Raw genomic sequence first — 18,063 nt, forward strand, 5'->3', positions numbered from 1 at the left:
GGTTATGCGTTTTTTAATCGAAATTGATTACTCTATCGATTTGGGCAATAAAAAATTGGTGTTCAGAGAGCAAAAAAATGGAAAAACACAGAAAATGTGACCTGCAACTGCTGGAACCGGAAATTGAGTGGATTTATCCGGTTTTCGTGATTACCAGTTTAAAGGGTATGTTGTCACAGGAAAATGTTCCAAATTTTATAATATTTGGTCAAATAGTTCCAAAGTTATTACAAAAAAATCAAATTTCCATACCCACATTCCGAGGGCTGTAAAATTCTTATCAGTAGAGGTAGGACACGAGTTATTATTTAAATTAACATCATTTTATAGGTCATTTTTGAGGTTCAAATATTGCTTCATATTTATGAATAACCCTGTATACTTCAATTGAATCATTTCCAGCATTTAATAGATCAAGACGTCTACCATTTCATTCGGATCCGAAAAAATACCGCTTTCTGTTTGCTGTCTGCAACTATCCTTTTCATAGAAAGGAATTTTTAATATCTTCTAAACCATTTTTATATTTTTACACATATTGCAAATTGTCATGTTTTTGTTGTTCTTGTGATTTCTTTGCGTTTGTAATGCGTGCATTTAATGATTTTAATTTAGTTGGTATCGTTGTATCAATTTTTGCATTTCTTATGTCTAATGATAATAAATGGGAAGGCTTTTCAAGTAATTAAGAAGTATTTTGATGATCGTCACAAAGCGCCTCTTCTTTCTCTTGTTATGGGATTGCATATAGATTCTGAAAAGAAATCATCTGTGCTGTGCCTCCGAAAGAAGAATATTACTGATGTTCTAGACGATTCGGAAGTTGAGGCAAACATACCGCTAGAAAATCGCATTGAGACAGCTGTTATTTCTAAGGGTGAGCTTTTAATTGACACTTTTTTGGAAAAACCAATCAGTGTCTTGTAACATGTATTATATATCTAATCCAAGGCAGAGGGAACTGAAATACAATTGTGGCTTAGTTTTTTGTTTCAATTCAAAGTATTTTTAAGTTCTGCGGCAAGTTGATTTCAGTTTCGATTACCTAAATCTGTTCAATTTCGGTTTTGGTTATTCATGACTTACAGTAATATCAAAGAATAAAGACCTGTCCTGTTAATTCAGTACAGATTTTTGGGGTACATAAAAATTTGTGATTTTTTAAGGATTTTAGGTCTTTTTCGCTTGTTTACTTTTGGTAAAACAGATAAATTTGTAGGATTCTACCTTGTTTTTTGAGGCCCCCAAATATCCTGCTTCAAAAATAAAAAACCATTTTGGGTTGTTGGACACCTTGTACGTTATGATTAGTTAATTTATTTTCTTTTAATTTATTTGGTTGGTTTTGTTTTTGTTATATTTAGGTATCAAGGACATCAATTTCTTTTAGTTAGTTATTCCACGGATGTACCCATGTATGGATTCGTCCTCCATTTGGATCGAAACCGGTTCTTGATGTCGTTAATGTCCATTTTTTTTTTTTTTCATAATTTAAGTGAGTACGAAGTATTTTAATTAATAAATTGTATAATTTTGAATTTAGCGCTTTTTATTGACTCATTTGACAATGACAATTGACATAACCTCACTTGTTTGCGAAAATGTCGATTTACTTCAGTGGAAGTTTTTCCCGGTCTGCGGGTGTTATTAGTGCAATAGTAAAACAATTAAAATCCGTGAATTTAAAACCTGTGAAAAAGATTCAAGTCCAATTCGACCCCTTTCACCCAAATGCTGTCACGGCGAGGTAAATATAACCTCACTTTTTCTTACAAAGCCTATTTTTAGCTGAAGCGCAAGCGTTCTTTCAATCAATACATTCTAGAGACTTCCTTTTCCATATATCAACCCCAAAAGTGATCGAAACCAACTTAAATTGTGTCATTAGACCAAACGTTGTTTGCGACAGGAGTGAGCCTGAGATTAAAATTGATTTAGTCGATTCAGGGTGAATGTCACTAATTTCGCCTCCTCGAAACCTAATTTAGACTGTTCCAGGAGCGTTACGTTTCGTGCAAACAATTTAACAGTTTTGGAAATACTGCAGCAGTTTAACAAACACATTAGTAGTAAAGTGAAAGAGGAAGAAGTTAAGCCATCGCCAGTGACTAAATCAGAGAAAAAGAAGAAGTGGTAACATGGGCATGAAAGTGAATCATAAAAATTATCAATTGAAATTAATAGATCATGTCTATAATCAAATTCCAGCATTCACAGATATTTTCACTGAAGAAACGTTTTACATGACTGTGGTGGCCATTGTCATAAGCACCATAGTGGTAGTGTTCATTGTTTCACGCTTTGTTACCCTTAAACCTGTAGAGTAATCCGTAATAAATGTTTTTATTAAAATTAAAGTTTTGTCTCTTATCTTTCTCAGGTTGGTACTTTTAGTTAATTAGAAATTACCAACGTTAATTATCATCTGCTCAGGAATTGAAAAATTAATTATTTGCAATGAAATAGAGTGGAGGAAGACAGCAAGGTATAAAGCGGCTTGCACTCGTGTGTTTTTAAATTTTTTATCTGGACAAATATTTCTCTACCAACCTCTAAGTCCAAAACTTACTACATTCAAATCTGAAATTCACAAGAAAATTTTAAAAGTTTTGTAAGACAAGAAAATTGGTAGCACTGTGTAATTTAATTTAATTAATACTATAATATTTTAATTATATTTGTTTAAATAATGTTTAGTTTTGTCGTTTGCAGCATGAAATGTCATTTTAATTTCTAACCTATAAAGTTCAGTTTTGGGGGGAAGACGAATAGTTTTTCATTTTATTTATTGTGCCAATTTTGAGGTATTATGGAGGTAATGGAAGTCGAAGAAGTCCCACAAGCAGGTCCCTCAACGGAGTCTAGCCAGATTCCGTTAAAAAAAACAGATAACCTTCCTTGGTAACTTACGTTCATTTCTAACTCCAATATTTATAATTTTCTTTCAGGATTGAGAAATATCGTCCTCAGACTTTTCAGGAAATAGTCGGTAATGAAGACACCACAACCCGCCTTTCAGTAATCGCCAAACAGGGCAATCTCCCCAACTTGATCATAGCCGTAATTACCACTCATTCCTCTTACCAATTCTTAATGAAATCTTTTAGGGCCCCCCTGGAGTGGGTAAAACCACGACAATTCTTTGTTTAGCTCGAATTCTCCTAGGCCCAGCGTTCAAAGACGCCGTTTTGGAACTGAACGCTTCCAACGATCGAGGCATAGACGTCGTCCGAAACAAAATAAAAATGTTTGCTCAACAAAAAGTCACCCTCCCGGTTGGTCGCCACAAAATCATCATCCTCGACGAAGTCGACAGCATGACCGAAGGGGCCCAACAAGCCCTCAGACGCACGATGGAAATCTACAGCAATACAACGCGATTCGCTTTGGCTTGCAACTACAGCGAAAAAGTCATAGAGGCGATTCAGTCGCGGTGCGCCATCCTGCGGTACTCGCGCCTAACAGATGCCCAAGTCTTGGCCCGGGTGATACAAGTGTGCCAACAGGAAAACGTTGAGTACACGCAGGATGGCCTAGAGGCGATTGTATTCACAGCTCAGGGAGACATGAGACAAGCTTTGAACAATTTACAGTCGACTTTCAACGGTTTCGGGGTTGTTAATTCCCCAAATGTGTTGAAAGTCTGCGATGAGCCCCATCCAATGTTAATCAAAGATATGCTCAACAGTTGTGTTAATGCCGACGTCAGAAAGGCCTATAAGGTTTTGGATTTGTGGTGGAATTTAGAGGATTTTATTGCTTTTTTGTTGTAGATCATCGACCATTTGTGGAGTTTGGGGTACGCAGCTGAGGATATTATTAAAAACATTTTCAAAGTTTGTAAAACTATAGACATGGAAGAGACTTTGAAACTTGCGTTTATTAAACAAATTGCGATTACGCACACGAGGGTTGTTGATGGTTTATGCTCCTTGGTGCAAATGTCGGGGCTCATTTCCAGGTTGTGCATGGAGGCAAAGGGTCTCAAAAACGAATGAGTATAATTATAATTGCAACTTTTTTACTGGTCCTATTTAATTATATTATCTTTTAAATTAAATGCCACTTTGTTTCTTTCTCACCATTAAAAACAAGAATTATTTACAACATAAATAACATTACATGAATACACATAAGAGTTAATCACTATTTTCTGAAATTTTTGTATTCTTAAATCACGACATCTAGACAAATTTACGACTTCTGTGCTAATTTGTCGGCGAAAATATAGACTAGATTTACGACATGTAATTGAGACAAAATTAATCATCGCTGTCACCCTCATTGTGAACTTGCTGCGCTTTGAGCCCCTCTTGAAGTTGCAAAACGTGCTCAATGGGGTGTGGCCTTCCATCCTCCCCCACTCGACATGGTTGTATGGTCCCAGATCTGGTCAAACTGTCCATTAATTCGACCAATTTCATCGCCTCATATTCTTTCTGTAATTATAAATATCATTGTAAACCAAGTTTTATCGACTTTAAGAAATAAGTTTTTTTTCAATTTTGGTTTATTTACATGCTTACATTCACATAAATACTCATTAGTAACTACATATTTGTTTAAAATTAATAAACGAAATTGTTTTTTCAAAAACAGTAAGTACAGCGTAAAATTCATTTTCTTATTAGTTATTAGCTTATATCTGTTTTGGATTAAATCTGGTCGTTTTTTTTTAGAACTGAAATAATTGAAGTTTACAAAGTTGCTTCCCCAATTGTAAAAAAAAAATATAATTTAACGTCGCAGGAACATGTTTCGGCAATAAATGGTCGTCAGTTTAGACTGATTTAAATTTAAATTTGAATTGAATTTAGAGCATTTCACCAAAATTATTAAAATTTCATTTGGAACCAAATTAGAGGTATCCAAAAGTACACACAAAAAGTACAAACAATAAAAAAAAAACGTATACAAGATCTTCGGTAACATTATTCTGTTATAAATACAGGGTGATCATTTAGGACTGTTTAAGTTGGCAACAGATTTGAAAGTATTTTTGTTAATAGTTTGTAACACTGCAACCGAATACTGTTTTGCTTGACAAATACTTGACGTACAACATCTCAAGATTGTTAAAGACTCCAATGGTATCCTTAAAATAGGGAAGAATGCCAACATATTCATTCATTCTTGATCACTTTGTAGATACAAAAAAAATCTTCCCTAAAAATTGTTTTTTCAAATAAATGTGTACCCCAGGTAGCAAAAAATAATTAAAAATAACAACGTAATCAACATAGGGTAGCAAACATAAAGATTTTTGTCATTATTGATGAGATTAAATTTGGTCTTAATGACATTAATGACACTATTTATGTGAATTGGCCTTTAAATTAAATGCATTTAGACATCTACAACATACTTGATCCACATTAACATGAAATGTTTTTCTATACTGTGGTATAGGATTTCTTAAACATTTTTCGTGTTCCTGGTTCTTATCTTACTCCTTAACCAAACGGGGACACCCTATATGTCATATTATTAATTAATCGCTTTTGTATTGAAAACTGTTTGAAATTATATTTATTTTAATTAGGAAATTTAATTTGTAAAAAAAATCTGGGACTATAAGTTTTTCATTATGTTTTAGAGACTTAAGACGTCTTAAACTGCCTTTTAAGTTAAATAATATGTGTGGAGAGCAAGTCATTTTTTGTCCAGTAAAACATTACCTGTTCTTCGGTCATATTTTCCATCGCATTGGGGTGGGGTTCCTCGTAGCACCCAATCACTGGATTGATCCCATGTTTGAACTCCGCATACTCTTCAGTCTCGCTCCCTTCACTGCCTGAACTATAGTCAGCCTCGCCTTTATCTGACCGCCCCCCTAGTAAACCCCTTTGGGCAAAAAGACCAGCAGCGTTACCATACCCCGTATACTTGATCATCCTTTTGACTAAAACAAGACATTTGAAACTTGAACTAAATTATTCTACGATCCCTATTACCGCTTTTCTTGCACAAAATGAACAACAAATCGGCTATTAAATCCCTGAGTTGGGTTATAGGAGTGGTTAGGAGGCGGCACAAGTGATTACGAAGTGTGGAACCTTGCTCGGGTCTATTGTGGACGTCTTTCAAAGGTGGGAGAATTTGGAGTCGGAGGTATTTTCTTATAGCTCGTTCGCTGTTGGCACCTTTTAACAAAACGGTGACCACAGGACATAAAACTTCGTACTGTTTTGTGACCCCCTGTAAAATTACAAATGAATAAGAAACTGGTTTGATTTCTCTCAATACTTACCTCAACATTGTTAAATTTACTCTTCAAAACCATCAGAATTTCGTAAAAAGCCGTCATATTTTGTCCCTCGAATTGGAATTTGGGTTTCAGGTTTTGGCCCGGCTGAATTGGAGTTATCAGATTTTTGAATGTGTCATTAGGCATGTTTGTTAATAAATTTATAACATTGTTTTTCAACGCAAGGCCTTTCTCTTTGTCGTTTGTGGGCACAAGGAGATACATTCTTAGTAGAGCGACTAAATGCTCACATTGTTCGTTCTCTTCTTTATCGTCATAAATGCCGTAGCTTAGCGTTATGTTAAACAGAGCTTTGAATATTTCACAAGCCAAGTCAACTTTTTGGTCCTAGAGTAAAAAACTGATTACAAATCTTACTAAATCATTAACTCACATCCAAAATGATTTTTTCGGGCGATGTTTGCGCCGCTTCTTTTAACATTTCATCAAGCATTTTTATCAACGATTCAATTCCTTTTAGCTCTTCTTTCACTTTCGAACGAATTTCAGAGCACAAAGCTGTGAGGAGGAAAATGAGTTTGACGTCGTAAAATCTGATTTCTTCCGGTATTTTGTTTTCTCGGGGGTTTCTTATACGTTGAGCTAACTGTTCAAGGATGCCATTCTTGCAACACAGTCCTGCTGCAACAGGGCTGTTGAATACCACATTGCATAGGCATTTTTCTACTTCAATTGCCAATGATAACTTGCTGGCATTAAATTTGTAGTTCAAATCATCCAAACCAGAGTGTTTTTGGATCAGTTTGAACCATTCTTCTGTTATCAACTCGTTCAGGCCCACTTTTTCTCGACTGAAATTCATTTGTGCTACGTTATCATATTATCAAAACGATAATGTCACCTTAATATACGAATTGCAATAAAGCAATTAGTTAATGTAATCTCCGTATTGGCTGTATTGGCTAATGTAAATAACGCTTCCCATAATTGTTTACGTTGGTTATTTGTGTTCAGTTCTGGGAACTCGAATATTTGTGAAGCCTTCAATTTAAGAGTATTATTTATATTAACTTTACTTGAATATTTACGCATACCTCTTCAACGAAACATTTTAAGGATTCTTCAGCTTCTTTTCCTCCTTTTATGATGTTTTTGATATGTTCATCCATTATTTATCTGCTGTTGGAGTTTTACAATTAGTGTTTGTACGTTGGATATAAATAAACATTTTACACATTATTTCTACAAACCTGAATATTTCGTTTCGATTTTTTATTAAATATTTACACTGTTTACACACACTCAAGATTGTCAAACTTGACAGTTAGGGACCAGCGTTGCCAACTGCGGCTCACCAAAATTCTCAAAGATCACCGAATTCAAAACAAAGACAAAAATCTGATACAACAGTGTCCAAAAAAAACTTTAATAAATTCTTATTTTTTTTAAATTAAACTAAAAAAATACTTAAAAAATAGCAAATAAAAAAATTAATATTTAATGTATTGCTACAAAAAATTTCTAATTTTAAGACATTCCTCAAATCTGTTTATTAATTTTCAAATAAAAATAAAAATCTGCAAAAACTGGTAAAAAAATTTCCAAGTTGGCAACACTATTACTGTTTGCGATTGCACTGCGCACTGTGAGCCAACGTAAACACCCTTGCCCATAATACCAACGTTTAGTAAAGAAAATTGTACATAATTACAGTGATCTGTACAAACTTTGCATAAAATCTACAATTTGTTAAAGTCTGCCCCACACAATGATTTCTATAATAAATTTTAGTAGGTCGCTGTAATCATATTAAAATCGGACCAAAAAACATTTTCTGAGTTCCTAGGGGTCTTCTCAAGGCTAGTAACAAAGTCAGCGCGCAAAATTTAAATCTAATAAAAAAAACACATTAGGGAATTTTGCGTCATTGGTAATACATAGCAGTGTTTGCTTCCAACGGCATTGCCACCAACATAAAAAACATAATATAACATACAAACAAACAAGTTCGTTATTAGCCTTGTTAAAGACGTAAAATAGAAAAAGTGCATAAAACGTTGACAAGTTAAAAAAAATAATGTTTAAAATGAATTTTTGAAAAAAAAGGGAAAGTAAAAAACCTTTGTAAAAAAGATGGGACGGGTTAAAATGTTCTACGACATAGTAGTTTCCCGTACCTTAAATTTAGGTCAAAAAATATAACAAATGAAACAATGATCGACTCTAAATTTCTGCGATTGATCTCGACATTTTGCAAAGTCCCAAAGTTTATTTAAAATACAGTTCCTGGAAACCAAGATACTGAAAATCCTAAAGTTTCACGCTTTTATTTACCTTGAAAAAGCTTCCATTTCATTAATGGTCATTTGATAATATAAAAAGGAAAGTTGGTTCAAGTGTGATAAAAGATGAGAGTAGAGATTGTAAACAAGAATAGGGAGGGAGAAAAGGAAGAAGGACATTAAGGTTGAGATAGGTTAGAAGGTTTATTGCTGCGATTACGAGGTATTCTACAAGAAAGATTGGAGAAGACATATTGTTGATGGAATTTTAAAGGACAAGGTTTATCGAATTCTATTTTGTGGTTGCAATTAGACAGTTGCACAATAAAATACTGCAATTTATCATTATGTTATTTCTGTTAAGTTACTTGAACGTTGAGGAGATTTATAACTCGGTGTGTGACTTTCAACTCGGGAGCGGTATTATTGTGCTTACTACGTTTTAAATTGAAAACAGTTTTTAACATTTTTACAGTAGGAAGAAGCAAAATTTAGAGTTAGAAAAGAAATTACTTCAGCTACATAAATCTTATTTGTAAAAGAAAAGTGAAATATTATTAAAGTCGCGGTCAATTTATAGTGGCCATTTAATTTATTCAAAGTTGGCAGCTCCTAACCTGTCACCTCTACTGTGTATGTTGTGTCTATGTTGGTAGCAGAAATAACTAAATTGTGTTAACAATTTTGACAGGTTGACAGGCGCTGTAGATTTAATATGCGATGAATTATAACCCGACTTTTTCAAGAACTGTCACTTTTGATAGATATGTCCCTAAAAAAAAACAATTGCCCGCGACTTTATGGTTATTTTTCCTTCCTAACATGACGATAAAATTGTGACGTTTGTTGTAGTCAATATTGCCAACTTAGTTTCAAAAACAGAGGCCACTTTACAATTTTAACACTAATAAAAGTTGTATCAAACAAAGTAGACATAACGTGACCTATTTTAAAAAGTTTAACACTCACGAAACGCTTGTTTGCAGTTACGAGCGAGAGAAAGAGATGAAATGTCATACACAACAAGAATAGCAATGTGTTAATTGATCATTAAAAGTTTCCTAATGATCACGTCAGTTAGTTGCCTTAATAATAATGCCCTGCCGGCCGGTTTTGCCCCCAGATTAGATATGAAACAGTAAAACCGTCGACTGAGCATTCGTTCATGAACAATTTTTTTCTCACTGACTTTCTGAAACAAGTAATTTTATTTGTGAGCTCTCGAGAGCTGTAAAACAGCGTTAAATAGACATTCTTTATTAATATTCAAAGTGTTTGTAACTTTGTAAAGTTATAAATTAGAAATAAGGTTTTAAGCTGTGCGGCCTGAATTAATACTAACATAAAATGAATATGTGGGGTGATTCTCCCGGCGCACAAAAACACCTCCTTCTTCCCTATTTAAAATTCATTCCATACAAAGTACTTAGCAACATAATTGAGAAACTTTAAATACAAAATGACGTTATTACCCATTTAGTTTGAGAGGTTTACTAATTGTGAAAGGATTGGCGCTATCCTCGCAAAAAGTTGGATCACGTTTTTAAATTTGAAATTTTCTCGCAAATTGGGAAACTGCCTGTTGGGATATAAGACTTTATTAAGACTATAAAGAATGTTGATTACAACAATGCACGAAGTAAGGATGAATATAAGTTTCTTAATGTGAAAACGCGGTCGTGGGGTTCGCAACCACACTGTAACTTGGAAATTTCACATATATTAAAATTTTCAACAAACAGATCTGATGCTAAATTAACATTCTTTGACTCCTATTCACTCTACATGATTAAAATGCAACACTAATTTACAAACTCAAATAATATGCAGTTAGGGTGGAAGAGATTTTCCCTGAAATTATTTCCCAATTCTTTTACTATTTTCAGATTTTTCAGAATATGTCCACTTAGGTGCGATTTAAGTTTTCCGTTGTTCTCTGCTAAAATAAAAAAACAGGTCAAATTATGAAATTATAAATTCCTAATGTTTAGGGTTTCACCGAAATGTTTGACAAAAATTTTTCAATTCAGTAATTTTTTCGATGAAAAACGCTTAAAATTTTTCGAATATATTTTTTTTTAATTTAATATCGGATTTTAGGAATAATTATGCATTTTTCTGTCTTGTTTTGACGAAAAGTGTCGTATGAGATTATCTCAGTAAAAAACTTCTAAATCCATAGAAAATAACTGATTTTAGATCAAATTTTTGACATTACAATTTTTTTAAATGCAGTTACTTTTTTATTAACAAACGCTTTAAATTTGTAAATACAGGTGAATTTTTTTATACTTTTCTACTTTATTTTGACGAAATCTTTTGAATTTTATGAGTTTCTCGTTGAAAAACACTGAATTCAAAAAATAGATCAAATTTTCACATTTTTAAATAAAACATTGCATTTAATCTTTTGAAATTAACAATAATATTGCATTTAGTTCAAATAATTTTGCAATTTTCTATCTTATTTTAACGAAATATGTCGTATTGTGTCACTTTCCCAGTGAAAACTTTTAAATCCATGGAAAATAAGGCATTTTAGATCAAATTTCGTCATTTTATATTTTGTTTTGCATTTCTTAAATGTAAATATATAGTTTTTTGTTGGAAATCACTTTGAATTTATGAAAATAAGTAATAACAACACGTTTTCAGATCAAATTTTATACTTTTCTACTTTATTTTGACGAAATTTGTTGAATTTTATAAATGTTATGCGTTTTTTTTTATTAAAAAAACACTTATTAATAGAAAATAACACATTTTAGACTAAATTCAAAATTCTCGTGATAGCAATTTTTTAAATTTTGAATTTAATTTTGCGTTGAATAACGCTTTGTATTCATAAAAATAGATCAGAGTAACACATTTCCAGATTTAATTTTGCAATTTTTTATTTTAAATTTTGTGAGTTTCTTAATAAAAAAACGCATTATATCTTTCGAAGTAAACAAAAATATCGTTTTTCAGAAATAATTTTGCAATAATCAATATAAAATAACGCATTTTATATTAAATTTACACTTTTCTGATTTACTTTTATATATTCTTATTATATAATTATATATACAGGGTGTTCCGTCTAAATCCCACTTTAGAAGTATTGGGAGTTGCAATAATCGTATTTATTTGAAAATTGGTACATAGCCATAAACCATTAAGTCCTCCTAAATGAAAATATTTTCAAGATGGCGGCACTTCCGCTTATACCGGAAGTCGGTCTCAACATTCTTATTTTAAATAGAAAGGTATATTTTTTACTGCGTTTTTGGATTAATCTGGTTATTTTAAGGGAATTTTCATCAGCTTTCCCTATACCTAAATTTAGCCGTTTTTGAAATATTTGGAGTTTTTCAAAAATTTTTGTATTTGCACCTTCCACTTTAAAAACCGGTAACTCTGCTATTTTTTAATTTTTTTTAGCTTAGATCTTTCTTTCGGTGTTTTCAAATTTTGAAAAAAAAATTAACAAACCATAAAATTTTAAGGTTACTTTTGTAATAATTCAAATACCCATAACTCAATTTTTTCAAATGAAATATCCCAATTTTTATTATACTAAATGGAGGAGAATTTAATTCTGCATCGATCTGTATTAACATTCCCTATACCTAAATTTAATAATTTTTAAGTTATGGTGACTTTTTGTTGAGACTGCCGAAAATCTGTTATTAGCCACATTCGTTTTCGTATACTTTGCTATGGAAATAAAAAATGTCAAAATTGTTTCTCAATAAATGTCGACAGTGACTTATTATTTGACAAATAGTGCCAAAATATGGAGAGTCAAAGCTACTCAAACTTAGATTTAATTAATTTATTTTGTATTTATGGAGAGTGTAACAAAATTACGATATCGTTCATTAAACAAAAATAAACTTTTCTCACTTGTTAGCTTTAAATAATGATTGCATGGTAGAACCTATCAATAATAATTAAGTTTGTATAACTTTGATTCTCCATATTTTGGCACTATTTGGCAAATAATAAGTCACTGTCGACATTTATTGAGAAACAATTTTGACATTTTTTATTTCCATAGCAAAGTATACGAAAACGAATGTGGCTAATAACAGATTTTCGGCAGTCTCAACAAAAAGTCACCATAACTTAAAAATTATTAAATTTAGGTATAGGGAATGTTAATACAGATCGATGCAGAATTAAATTCTCCTCCATTTAGTATAATAAAAATTGGGATATTTCATTTGAAAAAATTGAGTTATGGGTATTTGAATTATTACAAAAGTAACCTTAAAATTTTATGGTTTGTTAATTTTTTTTTCAAAATTTGAAAACATCAGAAAAAGGATCTAAGCTTTCTCTTTCAAACGCCAAAAAAAACGAATTTAAAATCTTAAAAAATGGCAGAGTTACCGGTTTTTAAAGTGGAAGGTGCAAATCCAAAAATTTTTGAAAAACTCCAAATATTTCAAAAACGGCTAAATTTAGGTATAGGGAAAGCTGAAAACTCCCTTAAAATAACCCGATTAATCCAAAAACGCAGTAAAAAATATACCTTTCCGTTTAAAATAAGAAAGTTGAGACCGACTTCCGGTATAACCGGAAGTGCCGCCATCTTGAAAATATTTTCATTTAGGAGGACTTAATGGTTTATGGCTATGTACCAATTTTCAAATAAATACAATTATTCCAACTCCCAATACTTCTAAAGTGGGGTTTAGACGGAACAGCCTGTATATTACGAATTTCTTGTTAAAAACACTCTATTATAAAAAAATAACTTATTTTAGACTAAATTTTTTGAATTCAATAAGTTTCTCGATGAAAATGTACGAAAAATGATTAAATAAGTATGAAACTCGAGGGCTGAAAGCCTTCAAAAACCTTTAGAAGATTGAAATTTAAGTTGACTTTACTGTAAAAATGTGTAAAAAAACTGTTTAGAATTTTTATACTCACTGAATGTGTTGGTGAATCACCATAATTGTTCATTTTTTTACTTTTGGTTAAATGTATGTAGAAAATAGCAGTATTCTGAATAATTTTCATTTTGCATAAAATGTGAGAAAATTTTGCATACACTGGTTGACCCACAATTATAAATTATTCATTTTGCCTTACTGTTTTGTGGCAGTTTTATGGAATTTTTGAATCGTTATGTAAAAGTAAACAATTGATTAAGAAAATGTTTGCTTTTATGAATTCCACAACTTGCATGAAACTTCTTAGTAATTTTTTTCTAAAGAGTCGTGGAAGTTTTGTGTACAGAAAATCAAAAATAGGTTTCGTTCAAGCGTTTGTGCTCCTGAAGTTGAACTAATGAGTTTAATAGGCAAAAAACTTTTGAAGGAAACCAGTGAAAAGAGAAATCGAAAAAGTGTTGTCGAGTCCTCAACTCATTGAAATTATCTGGATTGATTACAATTGATTAGTGGCACTTTTCAATTTTAACTGGAATTATCGAAAACTTTTAATAAATGACGTCGATCAATTAGGGAACTTTTTGCGAATGCAAGTGACAAAGAAAAATGTAATTAAGAAAAATCCCAGGATTAAAATTGCCGCACATTTTCGAACATTCCTTAAGCACAGATCTAATTGATTGATAACTTAAATTTCGCTAATATAAAAACAATTCCGAAAGTTTGGCTTCATCATCGATTAAAGTCCCACTTTGGCAAACAGAAGCTAATCCTTCATTGTTATCCCGACGGAAGACAACGATTGTCTTGCTTATTCTTGGCTTAAAGCTGCATGAAAATAAATTAATCTTGCCTAGAATAGAACTCTGATCCTAAATTAGAAAAATCCTGAACTTATTTTGGCCCGAACAGAGACAATCAAATCTTGGCAATACTCGACGAGGATTTGAGCTCTCTCATGTTTTATTTTTAACCAAGAGCTTGCTTCATACTGCAATTCTTATAGTCGAGTCGATATTGCACTTTATGACAACTTGCATTGTATTGGTTCTTAATCCCATCTCAACTCTTATCGTTTCAAGTATCGTTAATATTATTTTGCGACACGATTCTGAAAAACTGCTACTTCTAAATTTTACTTTTTTTCCTACTAACTGCACCAATTAAAAAATAAGACTTAGTTTAGTAACTATAAATTTTCTGCGTCGTTCGGCCGCAAAGGCCAAAAGTCGGCCGTAAAGCGGTCGCAAAATTATACGGTTGAAGATACAATAAATTCATGGGGATACAAATTATTTAGAATTATGAAATATACCTTATTAAACAGTAAAACGTGATAAAATAATAATAATAATGGGTACTGAAGTAAAAAAAAAACTGGACCCCAGACTCGAACCCGCGACAACTATGATCTATTTCGCGTGTAATCCGGCAGTTGGCACTAACGCATTTTTTTTTCTCCAAATAAGTAGGATAAGGAAAGTCGTGTGATGTTCACACCAGGTTTTTTTAACCATAATTATCACCTACTTCAGTAAAAATCGGTATCAATTATACTAATCTACTTGAAGAAGATTAAAAAAAAAAATTAAATAAAATTCTATGATACTCTAAAAACATTGACTTTACAACACGATTCTTTTTTTTTAGTTAGATTTTGATTTGAGGGGTGCGGAAAAAACTACTAATTTTATACGTCGTCAAATTTTTGATTAATAAAATGTTGAGAAAGGGCGAGAAAATCAAACTTTTTCTACTGTTGAATTGCTTCAATTGTAATGATTAGTAACCGAATTTTCTACATTGCTACTATGACTTTTTCTGTATCTTTTTTAACCATAATTTTAAACTTAATTTAGTGCAAGTCAGTATCAATTATACTAATCTACTTGTAGCGTAGAAGATAAAAGAAGTTGTTAAATGAAATTCTACGATACTCTAAAAACACTTTTTTTGCAACACGTTTTTTTAATTAGTTAGATTTTAATTTGATAGGTAAGTCAAAAAATTAGTTTTATATATGAAGTCAAAAACATTGTAAAAGACCGAGAAAGTAAAACTTTTTCTACTGTCGGCAGGCTAATTTTTTAAATTTTAGTTTTTTTCTACTAACTGCGCCAATTAAAAATTAAGACCGGGTTAGCAACTGAATTTTCTACGTTGGTTCTATGATTTTTTGTTTCTTTTTTAACCATAATTATAAATTTACTTCAGTAAAAATCGATATCATGTATAGTAAATCTACTATACAGAACTCGCGCTCCAGAGAAAAATTTCAACTAAGATAGGCACTAGGAACATGGAAACAATGTTTAAAAAATTCTATCTGTCAAAAATTTATTTTGGTCATTTTTTTTATGTTCATTTAATGATACTGATGAGTCAAAGTGCAAAATTTAAATTCTCACAACTTCGAAATTTTTATAGATAGAATTTTTTAACATTTTTTCTATGTTCCTGGTATCTTACCCTACATGGCATTTTTCTATGGGGGGCGAGTTCTGAGGCACGCTGTATTCTGTAGTACTCTAAAAATACAATGTTTCAATTTTTTTTTCTAATTATTGACTCTGTATTACACTTGTCAAAGTGAAATAAGAAAATATTGAAACAAAATGTAATTAGGTATCACAAATATAATTTTTGTCCAACTTTTTGTAAGTATTTATAATTCTTTTAGAAAGTCTACATTTTTTAGCAAATTTTCACCTTCAAAATTGAGCAAAAGCTATAAAATTGTAATTTGCTCTTATCTTATATAGAATTGTTCCACGAATCTAAAACTAGGACCAATATAGTTTTTGAGGAATACATAAAAAAAATGGGTGATCATTCACCCATTCATATTTTTGGTACAAAAAAATGCTTTTAAAGCTTTTAATCGATATTATCGGTTCAAATTGGGACTCATTTTGGAAAAATAATTACATTTTTGTCTGCTGCAATAAAAATTATATAGTTTACACCTGCGACAATAATTATTCTTTATTACCCAATATTTGTAGCCAGCCATGTCATTGTCCCAACATTGTTTTAAAAAATACAAAATTGTGTAAATAGAACGAAACATTGTGGAAGTAATCAGTGATACTTTTACGAATGTTATGTGATGTATGTCAAATGAAAATTTGTTTCAATTATGTGAGAAAGTGAAAAAAAAAGAATAGTCGTTCAAAGTGAAAAAAAACGTGACTGCCAGTTGTAAGTTCTAGTTTAACGAAATTTTTACTATAGTAAAATACACCTAAAAAAATTAATGTGTGCACTTAAGAATTGCACAATTTGATCACTTCTAAGTAACACCCTGTATGCGTAAATCTATTTTTACAATAAAAATATAAAACTAAATGTTTTAAAAAATATAAGTCACACCCAGACCTACCTCAAGTCTCTCAACAAATCAGAACGCAAAACAAGTATCTTTGCGCACAAGTTTTATACGTAATTTTTTCTACAACCGTAAAAATCAAGGTTATTCTATTACTAGTAAAACGTTAGACAGTAAGAGTGCATGAGTAATAAAAAATGAATTATTATGTTAATCTCTATTACATAAAAGTAAAATAGAATAGATGAAAAATTAATGTTTGAAGCATTGTATTCGATGTATGTAAATGTCTATGTGACTTATTAGAACAACCAATGCACATGTCAAATCAAGGCCAGCTCGTCAATTATTTTATATAATTGATATAGTATATTATACAGGGTGTTCCAGTTAACAAAATCGTTAAGCTGAGTGATAAATAATTACCATTACCGCTTTAGGAAAAGATTTGTTTCTTTTATTAATAGGTTTGGGAGAAATAAAGGCAATCAATACCAAGAAGTGTAACAAATGTTGGCAATCTGCAGCAATTATTCAGGCGTTAGATAAACGCCAAGATCAATTTTGTTACTTACAGACTCAAGTTGGGGTGATTTTGTCCATAATGATGTTCAACGAAGTGTAAATAGTGCACCATATTGTACCCTCACCGTTTTTATTAATTTTTAACCAGATTTATTCGTTTTTTACTCTCGAGAGCAATAAAAATAAAATCTGCGATGTTATCAGTGTTCACACAAGCGAAAGTAGAAATATAACTGATATATGCAATAAGTTACGTTAGTGTGGGGTGGAGAGGAGGCTTAACTTCGGCCACTTAGTATTCGACCGGAGCTTGGAACATCTATCAAAGATCCGGTACTGTCCCGGAGTCGACTTGGCCTCTCCACACGATCCGGGAGCATCATTTCTTATTTTGTTTCAGCACATGTGTGCCGGAATGCACCATTTTTGAATAATATATCAGCGGGTTTGGCAAGAAACCAAAGTTTTCTAATTGTGCCTTGACTTAATTCGAATTTTTTGAGCATTGGAATATTCATTATCTGATCTACGCACGTCAAGGAATTTTTTTTTAATTCGACTAGAGCAGGAAATGAATCTTATTTCGTAAAATCTTATTTCAATAATTTATATACTACTAAAAGTAGTTATGTTAGCTTTATTGTAACTTATTTTCAAAAACTGTTAGTGTTTTTTTTAATAAATAATTATTTTTTTAGCGAATTTCTTTTATTTACTGTTGGTTTAACACATTAATTTTTTTATTTTGTACTCAATGTTAAAGAGTGCTTTTATCAACTAATTTCAGTATAAAGTAGTCTTTTATCGTCTAGTAAAATAAAGTAAATTTTATCT

At 31.5% G+C, this 18,063-nt stretch overlaps 4 protein-coding genes across 6 annotated transcripts; 3 read left to right on the forward strand and 1 right to left on the reverse strand.

The window, feature by feature from the left end:
* The first annotated feature begins 1,551 nt into the window (after positions 1–1,551).
* LOC123005520 (39S ribosomal protein L53, mitochondrial) lies at positions 1,552–2,357 on the forward strand. Of its 2 annotated transcripts, none has more exons than XM_044399311.1 (3): positions 1,552–1,747; positions 1,826–1,948; positions 1,989–2,131. In XM_044399311.1, exons 1-3 carry the CDS (start codon positions 1,602–1,604, stop codon positions 2,053–2,055), a joined length of 336 nt encoding a protein of 111 aa, XP_044255246.1. In that variant the 5' UTR covers positions 1,552–1,601; the 3' UTR covers positions 2,056–2,131. The 2 variants fall into 2 exon arrangements, with proteins under 2 accessions (XP_044255246.1, XP_044255245.1); XM_044399310.1 differs by having other exon boundaries at positions 1,555–1,747; positions 1,999–2,357.
* Positions 2,139–2,357, forward strand: LOC123005521. The gene has a single exon (XM_044399312.1). It carries the CDS (start codon positions 2,139–2,141, stop codon positions 2,325–2,327), a length of 189 nt encoding a protein of 62 aa, XP_044255247.1. The 3' UTR covers positions 2,328–2,357.
* A 118-nt stretch (positions 2,358–2,475) lies between these two features.
* LOC123005518 (replication factor C subunit 2) lies at positions 2,476–4,060 on the forward strand. The gene is made up of 4 exons (XM_044399308.1): positions 2,476–2,901; positions 2,949–3,060; positions 3,108–3,722; positions 3,774–4,060. The coding sequence occupies exons 1-4, from the start codon at positions 2,810–2,812 to the stop codon at positions 3,996–3,998; spliced, it is 1,044 nt and encodes a 347-aa protein (XP_044255243.1). The 5' UTR covers positions 2,476–2,809; the 3' UTR covers positions 3,999–4,060.
* Positions 4,005–7,663, reverse strand: LOC123005517 (synembryn). Of its 2 annotated transcripts, XM_044399306.1 has the most exons (8): positions 7,459–7,662; positions 7,303–7,387; positions 7,110–7,249; positions 6,642–7,059; positions 6,251–6,595; positions 5,955–6,198; positions 5,679–5,902; positions 4,005–4,439 (listed from the first exon to the last, which is right to left on the reverse strand). In XM_044399306.1, the coding sequence occupies exons 2-8, from the start codon at positions 7,375–7,377 to the stop codon at positions 4,263–4,265; spliced, it is 1,623 nt and encodes a 540-aa protein (XP_044255241.1). In that variant the 5' UTR covers positions 7,378–7,387; positions 7,459–7,662; the 3' UTR covers positions 4,005–4,262. The 2 variants fall into 2 exon arrangements, with proteins under 2 accessions (XP_044255241.1, XP_044255242.1); XM_044399307.1 differs by having other exon boundaries at positions 7,303–7,663.
* Between the last annotated feature and the right edge of the window lie 10,400 nt (positions 7,664–18,063).

Source organism: Tribolium madens, unplaced genomic scaffold (assembly GCF_015345945.1).
Source record: "Tribolium madens isolate multiple individuals breed KSU strain unplaced genomic scaffold, Tmad_KSU_1.1 Scaffold_20;HRSCAF=117;Tcas5.2_LG4, whole genome shotgun sequence".
Classification (NCBI taxonomy): Eukaryota; Metazoa; Arthropoda; class Insecta; order Coleoptera; family Tenebrionidae; genus Tribolium; species Tribolium madens.

Bases quoted from the DNA above. Each gene is read 5' to 3' on its own strand.
- LOC123005520 (XM_044399310.1), top strand. From the start codon at position 1,602: ATGTCGATTTACTTCAGTGGAAGTTTTTCCCGGTCTGCGGGTGTTATT. The intron at 1,748-1,825 runs GTAAATATAACC...AATACATTCTAG, and splicing joins CCAAATGCTGTCACGGCGAG to AGACTTCCTTTTCCATATAT. The intron at 1,949-1,998 runs GTGAATGTCACT...AGACTGTTCCAG, and splicing joins ATTGATTTAGTCGATTCAGG to GAGCGTTACGTTTCGTGCAA.
- LOC123005521 (XM_044399312.1), top strand. From the start codon at position 2,139: ATGGGCATGAAAGTGAATCATAAAAATTATCAATTGAAATTAATAGAT.
- LOC123005518 (XM_044399308.1), top strand. From the start codon at position 2,810: ATGGAGGTAATGGAAGTCGAAGAAGTCCCACAAGCAGGTCCCTCAACG. The intron at 2,902-2,948 runs GTAACTTACGTT...ATTTTCTTTCAG, and splicing joins AAAACAGATAACCTTCCTTG to GATTGAGAAATATCGTCCTC. The intron at 3,061-3,107 runs GTAATTACCACT...GAAATCTTTTAG, and splicing joins TCCCCAACTTGATCATAGCC to GGCCCCCCTGGAGTGGGTAA.
- LOC123005517 (XM_044399307.1), bottom strand. From the start codon at position 7,377: ATGGATGAACATATCAAAAACATCATAAAAGGAGGAAAAGAAGCTGAA. The intron at 7,250-7,302 runs GTATGCGTAAAT...CTTAAATTGAAG, and splicing joins TAAAATGTTTCGTTGAAGAG to GCTTCACAAATATTCGAGTT. The intron at 5,903-5,954 runs GTAATAGGGATC...GTCTTGTTTTAG, and splicing joins CATTTTGTGCAAGAAAAGCG to TCAAAAGGATGATCAAGTAT.